Source organism: Stegodyphus dumicola, chromosome X2, assembly GCF_044657685.1.
Source record: "Stegodyphus dumicola isolate Sdum_Otavi_A_Nest chromosome X2, ASM4465768v1".
In the NCBI taxonomy this organism is placed as follows: Eukaryota; Metazoa; Arthropoda; class Arachnida; order Araneae; family Eresidae; genus Stegodyphus; species Stegodyphus dumicola.
In genome coordinates this window covers 14,133,109-14,148,090 of record NC_140781.1, presented here as the reverse complement: position 1 = coordinate 14,148,090, position 14,982 = coordinate 14,133,109, and the positions used below count along the sequence as shown (strand labels likewise).

Below are 14,982 nucleotides of genomic sequence, written 5' to 3'. Positions count from 1 at the left end.
AAGTGTTTAAAAAGTAATTACAATCCAGATGGAATTCTAATACATTCATCGGACATCAAAAGAAGCTAACTGTAAGTCCACGTAAGCAGAAGGTGACCAACTAACCATATGAGCTGTCTGCACCATCATTATTCTACAAGCGTACTAGGAGATAAGAAGAGAAAGCATCGAAAGAACAACTCGGAGTAAAGCATTTTTTGATGACAGAAGGGACAGATAGTGGATGACAAAGCTATACACTCAAAAGGGTAAATAAGAATAGAAAGGAAGGTTATCTTTGGTACACGGGAACGTTATGGTGTACAAAAGCACGTCACAGAGCCATTCTTGCAAAGTCATGGAGGTCGCTCAGAAAGACTGACATGAAATAATAGATAAAATTTTCAAAGACATGTAATAATACAGAAAGTTTTCTGAAGAAAGCTTTGCAAAGGCTATGATTCCTATCGTATAGTGAACGGAAATCATTTCAACTAAGTGCACTACCAGCAAACGTAACTTAAAGATATTTACCAGAAAACTATTGAAAATTTTTTACTAGAAAGCTGTCGTTTGTATCCTATTGGACCGAACGTCTAAATAATAACAGTACATATTTTTGTAAAAAAAAATTATATCATTTCGTTTTATAAAAATCTCTGGTTCATTTTTGTTGACCGCCCTTATTATTCAAAAACAGGGAAAACAAGATGGGAAGTTTTCATATGCGGATGCAACTGAAAAAAAAACTTTTAAGAGTATTACGATACCGTAGTTTGGATATAATCAATGAAGTCAGCTGTACTGTCATCGTCTTGATAGTTGAGTATCGCTTGGCGAAACGCATCATCTGCAGTATTATTTTTTATGTGTCTTCTAGAAATAAAGATGAAAGAAACTACTCCCATGGCTAGATGCAGAACCAGCAAGGCAAGTAAGAAGACGAGATACTAGAGAAATGAAACTGTTATTAAAATATATTCATTTATTGAACGAAAGTTTTAATATTTCTATTCACAATTATTAAGCAACGAAATGGAATTAAATATGGAATCTAACTCCTTTCCTTCTTACAGATATAACGTTATGCAAAAATTAATTTTTAAATATAATTAATTACAGTATTATAGTGTAGAAAATTTTATGTGCATTGCAATTTAAGGTATTTGAATACCTTTTAAAAACTTAGATACGGCACGAATATTCATGACCTAAGGGATAAATTTTAGTGGCAATTAGGGAAATTGCACTAAATTCAGCGCTTTTCCGTACGCATCCTAAAAACTGACATTTAATTAATACCATAGTTTTGTGTCGAGATCTGAAATTATCTAGCTTATATCCCCAAATACCATAACTCCATGTATCAAAATACTGAGTGAGCATAAAGGTCGATATATCCACAGATTCGTATAGTACGTGCATCGCACAATGTACCCAAATTTTCAGTATATGTTCCTCCATGGTTCTCCGTACAGCTGACTGCGCTGGTGGCTTATGTCGCTCTATTCAACGTTCGTGAGGTCCCTTTTTGGAAGCTTTCAAGCCATTTTTAAGTTCATCGTCTGTTAAATAGAGGTGTCTATGCACATAGTCTTTGATGAAATCTCAGGATTAGCTATCCGATATCGAGACTTCTTGGAAGCAAGGAAAGTGCAGATGGATAATCGTACGATTCTCGTCAGATCGAGAGATTAGAAAAGACTTCGTTCTGAGGCATCGAACAGGTAACTCAAAGTGGGCTAATATCACATCCTCTTTCTCTCAGTTTGCTGTTGTGAAATGCCCAGGGCATTGAATCTTTCGAGATAACTAACATGCGTAAGAAAACCAATAAAAGAATACTTACCAAATAGATGTGCTACTGTCATTCTGGCTTATATCAAAACATAAAATGAATCGTGCACAGTTTCTTCAAAAACACGCTGTCTTCTCCTTACATAGGAACCGATATTGAGGTAATGGAAGCTGCAATAAATCGTACGTTCATTTCTGAAAATGGCATTTGCCTAGTCTCCCTGATCGGTTCTATTTAGCCGATTTCTTCTGCCATATGATACTCCAAGTATCACCATGAAAAACTCACAAATGAAGACGTCCAGCGACAATGTCAGGAACAAGGCTCCCAGACAATAACCTACCATGAAAAACTTGTAAAGATTTAAAATATTAAGTACGCACCGTGGGGAATTAAGCTTTGAGGGCCGAGTGACTGAAAAATTAGTAAAGCAAAACCAAAAAGAAATCATAAAAATATTATCATTGGAGCACATTACTGCTGGACTTTTTAACGGAACAAAAAGAAAAATAAGAAAAACATAAAATAAGCAAACTGTTAAAAACAATAGGTTAGTAAATAAACAAATTAAAAATTAAATAAAAACCCTAACATTCCGCAACTCAGAACAACTGCCACAAAGCACAAAACATGAATACCAAAAATCAAACTATACAAAGTCAGAAGTTATTTAAAACTCCCTAAAATCATTACACATAATAAAAAAAATTGCAATCATTAAATAAATTTGCATAATTAATAATAATAAAATAATCATTAAAATAAAATTCATCTACAAAATAAACCAACAAAATCAAATAAATATCCCTAGGACTTCTCTAGTGTTGTTAATTTTATGCATTATTTCTCTTGCATTAGGACTTTATTATTTTGCAAAGAATCATTTACTTTTTTAAAATTAACCAGTTTTGTTCAATCATTTATCTTTTCTATCTTCCCCAATTTTTATATCCTGCCAGAATAATATTTCAGTTTCGCGTGTTATGCAAAGTAAGGTGCAAAGATACTATTTAAGCTGGTGTCTGAGTTGCTTCAGACACAGCGTGTTCTGCCGTTAGCCCACGTTTTTTCGATGACTGAAGCTTGTACTTTTACGGCTATGCATATGAATTTTCAGTTTGTGTACGTCGGTGATAGGGCTAAGAGCCCCCTGTCTGCAGCTTCGGCTGATTATTTAACTTAGTTTTATTTTTATATTTCTATTTTGAGTTTCAGCCCAAAACATTGGCTAAGATTTTTAAGCACCAGAACTGCCGCCTGTAAACTTCTTTTTGAGTTGAATAAAAGGGTCTTTTCAGCCTTCAAACGTCTTGTCATTGATACTGTTTGAACTTAGCGAATATTCGCTTTACTATTCAAATAAGGATCTAGCCAGAAAAGTAAAGTTAATTTAGCTAGAATCTTAAATAAAACAATAGTAACAAAACACTTTTACATTCAAATTTCCTTCTAATATCATTTAAAATCTGCAATAATCAACGAATATTCAGACTTATAATAATCAATTTAAATTCTCCTTTAATAAATCGGAAAGCGCCCGTGCTCCGTGATGATTTAAGTTTATAGAAGTTTTTACACCTATTTGTTTCTTTACCTCAAAATTTATTCAACAATCTTTTTTTCCTAGTAAATTACCCAATTTTGTTTCCAACAATTATGAAAATAGATTTTCATACTGTTCAATCAGTATTTTTTAGAAGCCTGGACATCGAACACAATTCCGAAACTATCCAAAGCGGCTTTATTGACCAGTATGTCAGCCCTCTTGATGCCTCGTATCCCAGTATGGGCTTTAACCCGACGGAATCTTAACATATGTAAAGAAGAAAGGTTTATAAATATCTTTAATCGTCACAACTAAGCCATTATTAGATTCAGAATCAGCAATGGATTCAAGCTCAGATAAGCAATCCGTATATACTAATATTAATATTACAATTAAATGTCAGTTTCCCTTTTTTTATCCGTTTAAGTGTTAATAATGCTACGAGTTAAGCTTGACATATTGAATTATAGAAATTTTAATTTAATTTTCTCGTGATCAGTTTCGAAAACTTAAAATAATAAACCACAAATGCTGATCCAGTACCTTTTCCAGACACAGAGTGTAGAGTTTAGGTACTTTTTTATTGTATGTTTTAATATATCGAGTGCACTATTAACGTATAATGTATTATGTTATCTATGTATTAATGTATTGCAAGCATACATGTAATATTAATGTATAATATATATAGTTATAGGTTATACAATGCGCATTGATACCGCTCTGCAATGTCTGCAGAGTTCTGGAAATATTGTTATTGTATGTATTAATTTATCGTCGCTGCGTCGACTATTATAATAGTGCACTATTAATGTATAATGTAAAACGATGTATTACTATTGTGGTAATTCAACATAGTAACATCACTTTTTGATGTAAGTATCTTTATATTGTCATATATTGTATAATAAGCATTGGTATTGTAGGAATCCGCAATACGCCTGTCTTCCATCATCTGCCCCTGTTTGCAATAGTCATTTTCCGGACAGTTGCGGAATTCGGACGATACCCGAATAGTCAGAGAAAGCCGTCCGGATGACCGAACCCTGCTCTCACCTGTCACCTCACCTATACTGATACACCCTGTATATACAGCTGCCCTAATCAGTATATTGGTTAATGATTACGGCTGCCTTATCCGGGGGAAGCTTTGGATGTTTGTAAGTATGGAGTGTGAGGACACTTAAAATACTGGGGAACCAAAAGTCTTGAAGCTTTATATGTTTGTCAGTGTGGGGTATGAGAGCACTTTATACTGAGGAGCCAAAAATCTTCTCAATACTTTTGGTAAGACGAGAAGAGGAGTGGGACATCCTCGGAACCGATCTGTTCTTCCAGTAGAATAAAAGGTATGTTCTCCGTCAAAATTGGAACCCCGTTTTTGTAGAGAAAATTCATCCATGCACTATTATACGCCTTTGGCGACATTCTCGATGATGAGACGGCTAAATGACCGACGGGTTTTGGTCATTCCCGATCTCTGCGTTAAGCTGAACGTGTCTAGCCAGTTGTAGTAAAACAGCCTTTGCCTTCTGCGCCACTGTTCGAAATTATTGCAAATGCTTTCACACTTTTACTGATGATGGCATGTGTTGTTTCCTGCACTACCAATGGAAGCTAACGGCACTCATGTCTATATGACCGGGACTTTATGCCTATACTATAACGTTCAGCTCAAAAGTACTAAACGAGTATTTTAGGCGTATTTAGTCAAGAGGTTTTTTTTTCTTTAAATCAGTTCACTTTACTGATTTAACTTCTTGAAGAATATTTACGTTTTTGCTTCTAACTTCGAATTCGATTGGCATTCAGATTATAGCAAAGTGCCATGAAAATATCTGTTTATGGGGAGGGATGCCTTCGTAGAAGAATTTTTAACTGTAATCTGCTCTTATTTGCGTTAATACATGCGAAAACCTCATATAGCTAGCCCGTTCAACTGTCTGAAAAACAGCACGAAAGGAACTACCAGCATTTCTCGACTACCAGCATACTCGGCCATTGGTTGACTTCAACTTAGAACTTGATTTCCACCTCGTCTTTTCTGACAATAGCTAACTAGTTAACTGATTTGTGAAATACTGCGATTTAATAAAAAAACATCAAGTACTTAGGAAGGCTGTTATTGAAATCGTCTATTCAGGAATCATTCTTACATATTAAAACGGAGCAAACTTTCTGCATAAATTCCCAGGGAAGCGTAAAGCTAACAGACTTATTTTTCATTGAATCTGTAAGAAACACATACATGTAAATGCAGAGTTATTAACCCAATATTAACCAGTTATTTACCAACCTCCTTAAGGCAAAACGAACGCCATACAGCAAACTAAATACTGCGGAACTTACTATACATATTATCTTTCATATAATAGCAATAACCGAAGAGAAAACTTGTTTCATAACTCAGCTTTGGACTTTGTAAGACATTAATATTTTTATAATAACTTTGTAGCATAAAACTCATCTTATGCCAGAAGCTGTTTAAAAAAAGAGCGAGAGAGCTTGCTTCATTCTAATTTTGAAACCATATAACAGATAGATTTCTTTGTTGTTTTGCTTGTGAAGCTGGGATGCTAATAATGCCTTCCTTTTTCGTTGCTTGAGCAAATACTGACATGGTCCAATAACTCTATGTGCGATTTTATAAATAAGTTTGTTTAATTTCAAAACGTTTTGAAAAGATCTTCGCGACTTACAGATCGCAAACTCAACTGACAACGAGCGAGGACAATTGCAATAACCATGCCTGAGCATGCCATGAACATAGCATTGGTTCCAAGAATTAAAGAACTTTACTTCATATCAAGTGATGCGCAGAACCAATCTGCACTTTTACTCATTCAAGGAATTCCATCCAAAGAGCTTTGGAAGTCTACTGGAATTCTATTGAATGTTCTTTGGCCCTCTCGGGTGAAACAAAGGATACTGGAAGGGTAATAGGACCTTATAAAGGAGGACCCCTCTAGACATGAATGACCGTATGGTAGTAATGGTTCAAGATATTCAACTACCCTTCGATAATAGATACCGAAAGGTAGCTGGTTCTTTCATAATTTGGTTCAGACTCGAACATCGAGTAAGGAATAGAAATTTGTGACTGTAGTGTCTTTGCGACATAGGGCCACTTATAACATGTCAATCCAAAAATACTCAAGCCTTGTAATAAGGAAAGGGGCTTCACATTACATTCTTGGGTTATTATCTATCAAAACTGAGATGGAGCTCAGAAAATTAGCCTTCGCATTCTTTGCCCAAAGGAAATAACCTTACCCAGTCCTTAATGTTTAATGGTCTTTCCTTATTGGAATTCTATGCTGCGTGTAAGTGGCTAATTGTGTGGTTAGACACAGTTTGTTTTTGTTTGAACGGATATGCGAATATCCACAATAGCCAGGTATGGCTCCATAAATCCCATACTCAGCGGAATGGTTTCTTGTTTCCTCGATTTCATAAATATTTTGCATTGTTTAATTTTATAATAGGCAATTGTAGATCTTCAGGATTCCTGAAATTTCTATTACTAATAAAAAACAGGCTATTAATTTGAAATATGGGCTTACTCCCGTTTTCAGTAATTAACTCTTTACATCCTGAACTTCTATACACAGTTTACAAGCTTGCAAAGGTACACAAGGGAGTCCTTTATTTCGACTTATTTCCTAATCATTTTTTAAATTTTAGCAGTAATCTTGCACATCTTGTGAGGTATTTAGCTTTAACATATAGTCACAAGTAATGGGTAGTCAATTTATTTACAATTTCGGAAAAGAAACAAGAACTCATGCGTTATATTTGCAAGTTAACAAGATTACTTTTGCATTTCTGTTATTTCTGTCTTTCTGCAACACTAACCTGTCGAATCCTTGAAAGGCACTCTATTATATCTTAAATTCTCACATACTAAGTTCTGTCGAATAAACAACGTGTAATAATTTTACGCGTAATTTGAAACTGTTCTAAAATACATTCGGATAAAAACAAATTCTTTAAGCTCTAATTTATGAGCTGCTTCTAAAATTTAAATTACCCATCTCAACAAGCAAACATTTTCTCTGAGTGTCCCAATGCATCCAAAGATGGCCATCACAAATAGAATTCCACCGAGCATTATCATAAGAATGGAAGGATTAGGATTTGGATCAACCAAGCGTAGCACCGGTTGTATTTGAATAACGTGGACAAGAGCTCCGATTACTATAGTCACCACTCCAAGAAACTGAAAGAAAAAGCATTATTAATTTAATCAAAAATATTAAATATATCCTTTGTGTAATAAAAACAAAGGGCTTCTTAACCGAAACTTGATACTGAATCATATATTTCCATAAAGCATATACTACCGTATAAAACTTTCCATAAGAATTATTAAAAAAATTTAAAATCTATTCACATATAGAGAAATACAATTTAATAATTTAACTCGTTAATTTGCAAAATGAGGATAAAATAATTTCCTATAAAAGTCCTACTGTTACCACTCAACAAAGACAAATTCATTCAGATAAATCGCGGTTGGTAAGCACGCGGCTACGAATTTATTATTTTAATAGTTCCGAGTATTAAAAAGGTAACAATGCAGTATTTATAATAAAGTTGTTCTGAATACTCATAAGTACAGTTCTATAAATTTTGACTTAAGCGATCGTACCTTGAAAGATGGCTGCTCCTGTGGCTGCCCTGTCTTTTTAATGATGTTGTGTTGAAAGCTGCATGTATTGAAAGAAATCCAAATGTTGAAGGGTTGGTGGAAGTGATTAATTCATCACCATCAACTGTCCGTCGCCATTTGTAAAAATTGGGAATCGTCTCTAAGCTTGACAGGTTAGTTTCATACCAACTTACTGACGTTAATCAAGGAGAACGTGCGAACATTTACTGAGCTTTAAGTGGTAAAATTTTTTTTTCAACCATATTGTGACTGGTGGTTCGAAGTTTCCAAAATTCATTTTTAAAACAGGAAAAAAAAATTCCATGAGTGCTTGAAATGGCCCTTCAAGACTATTTTTCCAATAAACGCTTAATTTCTTTATAAATGTAATAAAAAAACCTATTATGTCTCTGAAAGAATGTTATTGACTCAGATGGGGAATATATAGTTGACTAAATTAATATCTCATTGATTCTTTTTCTTCAAAACCTACTTCAAAAATCGACATTACCTGTGGGATGACCTAATATTTCTTATAGCTCTCTAATGAACGACCTCGTCTGTTAAGAGTAGTAATTATAATACTTCTCCTTGATTGACCTATAGAACTGAGAGTGATTGCTCAATTATTCCGTAAAGTAATCTGGTGATAATTTTCCTATGAAGAGTAAAGGATTTAGAAATCTTCAAACATTTATTAATTTGATCCCTAAAACTTCAGATGCAAGAATCTGAAGGCAATATTAGATGCATTAGCCTATTATCTACTTTGAGAAACTGTCTTAAAACTCTCTTCATTAATAGAATAAATTGGTATTTGGGATAGGAATGTTTTTTTTCGGGGGGGGATCATCAGTTCGGGCTTACTTCTCAGAAATCTACTGAAGATACCCTTATTCGCCTTAGTAATATCTTGCATTATAGAAAGCCAATGAAGTTTACAACAGCTCTTATTTTTCTGGATATCAAAGGTGCTTTGATAATGTCTAGTGGCTTAGTTTCATATCTTAAAAATTCTGAAAGATGCTAGAATACCACATAATATTTATAATCTGCTTACAAGCTTCTTAAGCGGAAGGATCGCTGAGTTCCGAAAGTACGGTTTACTCTTTGGAAAAAGGCTACACTCAAAGCTTTGTGCCCGGTCCTATTCTTTGAAACACAATCATAAATGATCTTTAAGTCATCTCGACGGTTGGTTTAAAAATTGCATTTGCAGACGACTTACTTTTAATTTTTCAAGGAAACATTTTGACTAACTTTCGAGTCCAGTCCCTTTTATTTGTTTCCAGTTGGAGGATCTCTTAGAAACTCACTTTCAATCCTCCAAAAAGTAAAAGTATGATTGTTTCCAGAAATTCTGATGAACAAAATACTGCTCTTTTGATACTTGATGATTCATTCTTGTAATTTGTAGAAAGTGTTAAGCATCTTGGCGTCATACTTGATCAAAGTTTAACGTGGAAAAAAGCATACTGAATTTCTTTGTACTAGATTGTGTAAAGATTATTAATAGTTTTCATCGAACTGCCAAAACTACTCTTCGAGTAAGCTGTGAAGTTGTAAGGTATTTTCTCCCTCCTTTCTATATGCGTTAGGGTAACTGGAACACACTCGACGAGTATTAAGGAGTATTAACGAGTTCGAATCTCAGCAAGGGCATTGCGCGTTTTATACATCTCCAGCATAAAAATGAAACTGATATATAAGCAATGTATTGTGCCTTTCATTTTGTATTGCTGTCGCGTTTGAAGACACGTTCTTGCAAAGAATGTCAACAAAAGAAATCTGAGAAATACTCAACGGAGAATTCTTCGTATTATTAGTGGCTACAGAACACTAAGTTATAAGGCTACGTTTGCTTTTCAGGTCTTCGGCCTATTGATTTTGAAACACAATACAGGAATAATATTTTCGAGACATTGACAATTGATACTTTGGAAGACTGCATAAATGGAAATTCCCCCTTCCCCAATATTCCTCATCCAATTGCTTTAGAGCCCATAAATTTCTCCGCTTATAAATGGACTAATGAAAAGTGTTTTCATATGATTTGCTTTACAGATGGCAATAACATTAACAATAATATTGGTCTAACATTGTTTTTTTGAAGACCAATCTAAGATAGGCTATTTTAAGCATCGTATTCGAAATGAATGCACAGTTTTTCTAGAGGACCTTCTCTGTATTTATCTTGTCGTCAAGTGAACAAGGATAATAGGACAGCATCCTTAGGGCACATTATATATTCTGATTCTCTTTCTTCTCGTCATCTTCTGAACAGTATTAATAGAAGCGACAAACTATTAATCGAAACTCTGGTTATAAATAAGGGAACTGATGTCCGTTTTGCTTATGTGTGTGGTCAGTATGGATTCTATGGAAATGAAAGAGCTGATTTCTTAGCTAAAGATACTTCAAATTCTTTGTACAGATATCAATATTAGCATTCCAAAGAGTTATTGGAAGTTCTTTTGTAATAAGAAGTTTTATCTCAGTGTAATGAAGAATATATTTTATCTTGTTGTGCTGGGTGCACCAAAAGGTTATTACCTTCTATTTACCGTAAACTGCATTCAGAGTTTTTCCTGTTTATTAACTTTAAAGCATCTCAGGTTTTACCTGGTCACTGTAAATTTGCAAGTTACCTGTTTGGTTTTAATCTAAGATCAAATAAGTTACGTGAATGTTAAAAAAAATTACCTCAAGATGTAGAGCATTTAAAGTTTTTCCTGTCCTTCCTTCGATGGCCCTATATTATGCTTGCAGAACGATTTGAAAAAGCTTGGCGTGACTTGGCTAGTGAACTTATCTTTTTTCGTGAATTCTAGACTGCAGTTCTCTGTTTTTATTCATTTTATTTACGGGTGTAATATTTGTGATTTAATTAACTTACTTTTGTAAGCCCTATGTTGTACATTTATGGTGCACGGGGAGATCGTGTGTGTTCAAAATAAAAAAAATAATATGAGAGAAATAGAAAAATAACTAAAAATGAAACAGAGATCTAAATTTTGAGCTCCGTAATTTAAACATTTTCAAGAAATTTTCTTAGAGGAAAGGCATAAGAAAAAGAAAATTGCTTTTTGCTGCGTTATATATATGTAAATGGTTTGAAAAATGGATGCTACATTTTGAGAAAAGTTTTTGAAACTAGTTCTGCTCTTTTTGTCCAGTATTTCACTTTTCACCATTTCTTTTATGCCCTTTGGTCATAAAAATTTGGTATTACTAACGTTCTGCAATGTCATATAGCCGACATTTAAGTAATATCCTTCTGTTAAATGCTTAAAGAGATAATATGGGAATTGATAGATCAACTTATTTTACTTTAAAAAATTATGCAAAATAAATACGTTCCGGTTTTATCAAGTAAGAAATGGTAGAGTATTTAAAAACACCATTCTATTTTTTTATATCTGTATGCTGCATCGGAATAAATTTCTTTAAATTAGGCACCGATTTGAAACTATATGTGTTCGTGTATGATGTAAAATTACTGATACACAGTCCATAAATTATTGAGATATGTTAGTTTCGATGAATTGATGTAAGATGCTAAAAAACTGATTGAATAATAAAAAAACAATTACTAAAAAACTGACTAATAAATATCAAGTTAGGTATTTTTTTTTTTTTTTCAAATCTTCTTTCGTATTAAAATTTTATCCACTTTTCATTTCACTCATTTTATGATTAATAAGTATTATATATTAAGTGAACATAATGCAATTAAATGTGAAAATTAGTAATACACTCTTTGTGACAGTAGTGTAAGTAGTTTACGAGCTCAGCTAGAAGCTGAAAAATCCGTAGTCAGAATCCTGGTGTAGGTGCGGTTGTTTTTCATGTTTGATGTTTCGAAAACTTATAAATCTGTGCAATGCATGCTAATAAAACTTACCCAGTAAACGCAATTGATGAAGAAAACGCTGAGTTTCAAGCATTTTGGTATAAAGTCATCTCCCGCAGGCATGGCGAATCCTGAAATAAGAGAAAATAAGTATTCTGAGTTTATTAGCTCATGGGTTTAGTGATTCACTCCGTCTACAGACATATCCTTAAAGCAAAAGAATGGTTGCACTTGGAAGGAAGTATCAGGCTAAAATATTATTATTTGGAAAAACAATCAGTGCCATCAACCACAATGAATGATTAAAACACGAGGGTATTATGACAAATATTTAATGCACAAATTACAAAAACATTGTAACTCTCAACAGGACATTAACCAGTCATTACTTCTTATGAATTCTACCAGATGTTGCGTCATGGAGCCGTAAATATAATCCTGCATTAGCTCATCACAGGTAGCTTGCAGTCTGTCTTGTTGTTCTTGCAGATTTTGTGGCAGAGATGCAGTCTTGATAAACGGCATAGAGCATTCCAGAGGTTTCTCTGTTGGAGGACTGGTCTAACGTTACAGCTGCTCACAGAGAGTGTCTATGGCTTAAGGTGCCAATAGCAGGAAGGCTAACGTTATCCAGTTGGAATAGAGTACAGAAGCGAGCATTTGTAAATGGCAGGTCCACTGGTCAGTGGATCTCAATAAGTATCACTGGTCTGTCAAAGTGTATAATGAAGACCAACGGGAATCGCGCACCGTACAAAATCGTGTCCCACAGAATGACACATATCTGTCTGGATGCATAACAACAAAATTCTATCTTGGCGCCGATCACGTTGCCTCCGCTTTCGAATAAGTTTTTTCCTCTGCACCAAGACAATAGCCAGACTCGTCACTAACGATTAGATCCCACGAGCTGGACAAAAGTTTAAGACCGCGGAATACGGAAGTTTGACAGAAGTTCCATCCCAAGTGAACGGGCTGGCTTCATGGCTAGCTTTCGTGATTTTCGTGCAATTATGATACATTCAGTTTTGACCGAAATGCATGAAAGCATAGTTTTTCCTTTAAAAAATCCTCCTCGAAAGCATCCTTTCCTTTACTCATTCTTCCTCCTCTTGGGCATTTTGTCATATTCAAGTAATCTAACTTGACCGCGAAAATCTACCTGTTGTCGATTCAGCACGAGTTCAAGGTGCCTTCCTCAGTGTGTGCTGTCAGGGCAATCATGGTAAAGGTCTACATTTCTATGGCATGCATTCGTTTGCTAATGGTACTAATTCTAATAGGATGCGGCTAGGAGAGAATCACTGCTTGCTGAATACCGACAATCAGAACTGATGGGCAGTCTGTGTAAATCAGTCTGCACTTCGGTCTTCCCTCATTGTTGTCTGAAGAAGGTCCTCTTAAGCCTGCACACCATGAATGCATACCTTCCCGATTCCAGTGCTACTAAAAGCATACGTCAATAATATTCGAGAGATAATTTGACGCGCAAAACCTGGGGCGGCAAAATCAGGCGCCACCCAAAAAGGGAAGCTTATTGACCATTTACAATCATTATCAATTTTTACAAAATTTTATTAAATCAATTAGTCTATGAAGAAATAATTTAAAAAATAATGAAATAGGAAAGAAGTAATCACATAAACCATATTTAAAGCATCTTAATTATGAAACTGAGGTTTACCGCGCATCATGTTTAGTATGCATCAAAACTTAGCAATTCATAGATCCTGTTCCATACTAATTCACTCTGAGTTGAAATGCACTGACGATTGTGTATTTTTTGGATTTAAAAATTCACCATATGCCACATCTCCCAAACTTGAAAGAGAACTCTTAGAATGTAGCTGAAAAATTAACAGATAATGATCTCTATAATTTCAATGATTTATATTATTTGTAGTATACACTGTTCTGTTTTATAATATAAAGACAAAAAATCTACAAATGTTTAATAGTTTTAAAAGATATAGTTTTATTTAAATATTACAGAGTAAGCATTCGGTTACTTTAATGCAGACAAGATTAAATAGAAAAGTTTCAGAAACGAAAATACTTTTTGTTCACTTTTTGTTGTCAAGAAACTAAAAGGTACATGTGACTTAGACTGAAGTCAATTACAATAATAATCGCCAGTAATTATTAAAAATGAGATACTTGAATCATACATAACAATGAAATGAAAAACAAATGTTATTAATTATCAAAAGTAATCAGTATTTTTTAATAATTCAGACCTTAAAGGAGAATTTGTGAATGAAGAATTATTGAAAGGTAATGTTCAAAGAAGAAGAATGCATACTTTCCTGTATATTTAGAAGACTCGCCAAGATATTTATAATAAATTATAAATTATGTTTACAAAAAATTGAATGTACTTGGAAACAAAAGTTGTCAAAAAGTATGCGTCCAGGCAAATTTGTGAGAAATGCATTTTATAACAGAAAAATGGCAAATGCAGAGAAACTATCAAGAAGGCAGATAACTTATTTATTTAGCCCAGGTTCTAGTTTTACATTTTGTTGTACACATTTCCCATATTCTCAGAGCAATATTGTCCCAAAACGTAGACTATCAAAATTTTCTAAAACTTCATACTGGTGCAGAGAAGATTTGACACACATGAAAAATTTTGTAGAGAAATTTTTGAAGAGAAACTTACTACTGTTTTATGAGAGGTTCAAATTCTAAATTTAGCAACAAATATCAAAGAAGAAAATTCAAAGAACTCATTTCTTCATGGAAACTTTTGGAAATTCTTTTGGAATCTATATCGAATTTAATGCCATTATATACTCATTTGGAAAATAATATTATACTTATTGATAGTTCAATGAAAGGTTCAAAATGTTTTATTAGAACAAAAAGTGTGTATACATAATGCGACTCAAATTGAAGAGGAAAGTAAAGAATTTAAGTGTGCTATTCAAAATGGACAAAAAATAAGACATGATAGTTTCATCGCAAAAATGAGGACAAATCACTACAAACCTTACCTGATCTAGTCTCAATAACACACTGACTTAAAGGAAAGATGCTTCAGCTCTTCATAGATGACACTATCTTGTCCCGCACTAGATTTATGCATATGGGACAAAGCTCTCTTTAGCTCAAACATGCTCAAATACCATTATAGTGTTCCAAGTTATAAGAAA

The 14,982-nt window shown here is 33.9% G+C and overlaps 1 protein-coding gene across 8 annotated transcripts in view; it reads right to left on the bottom strand.

Annotated features, from left to right (window-relative positions):
* The window catches only part of LOC118201288 (tetraspanin-33-like), a 68,326-nt gene that overhangs the window by 13,559 nt on the left and 39,785 nt on the right, over window positions 1-14,982 (bottom strand). For 5 of the 8 annotated variants that reach the window (XM_035373363.2, XM_035373364.2, XM_035373361.2 and 2 more), the window contains exons 2-4: window positions 11,879-11,958; window positions 7,354-7,542; window positions 750-929 (exon numbers count right to left, since the gene is read on the bottom strand). In XM_035373363.2, the coding sequence (XP_035229254.1) occupies window positions 750-929; window positions 7,354-7,542; window positions 11,879-11,950 (441 nt within the window). In that variant the 5' untranslated portion in view covers window positions 11,951-11,958. Of the gene's footprint in view, window positions 1-749; window positions 930-7,353; window positions 7,543-11,878; window positions 11,959-13,511; window positions 13,537-14,982 lie in introns of those variants that run through there. The other 3 variants (XM_035373359.1, XM_035373365.2, XM_085809168.1) reach the window with 3 other exon arrangements.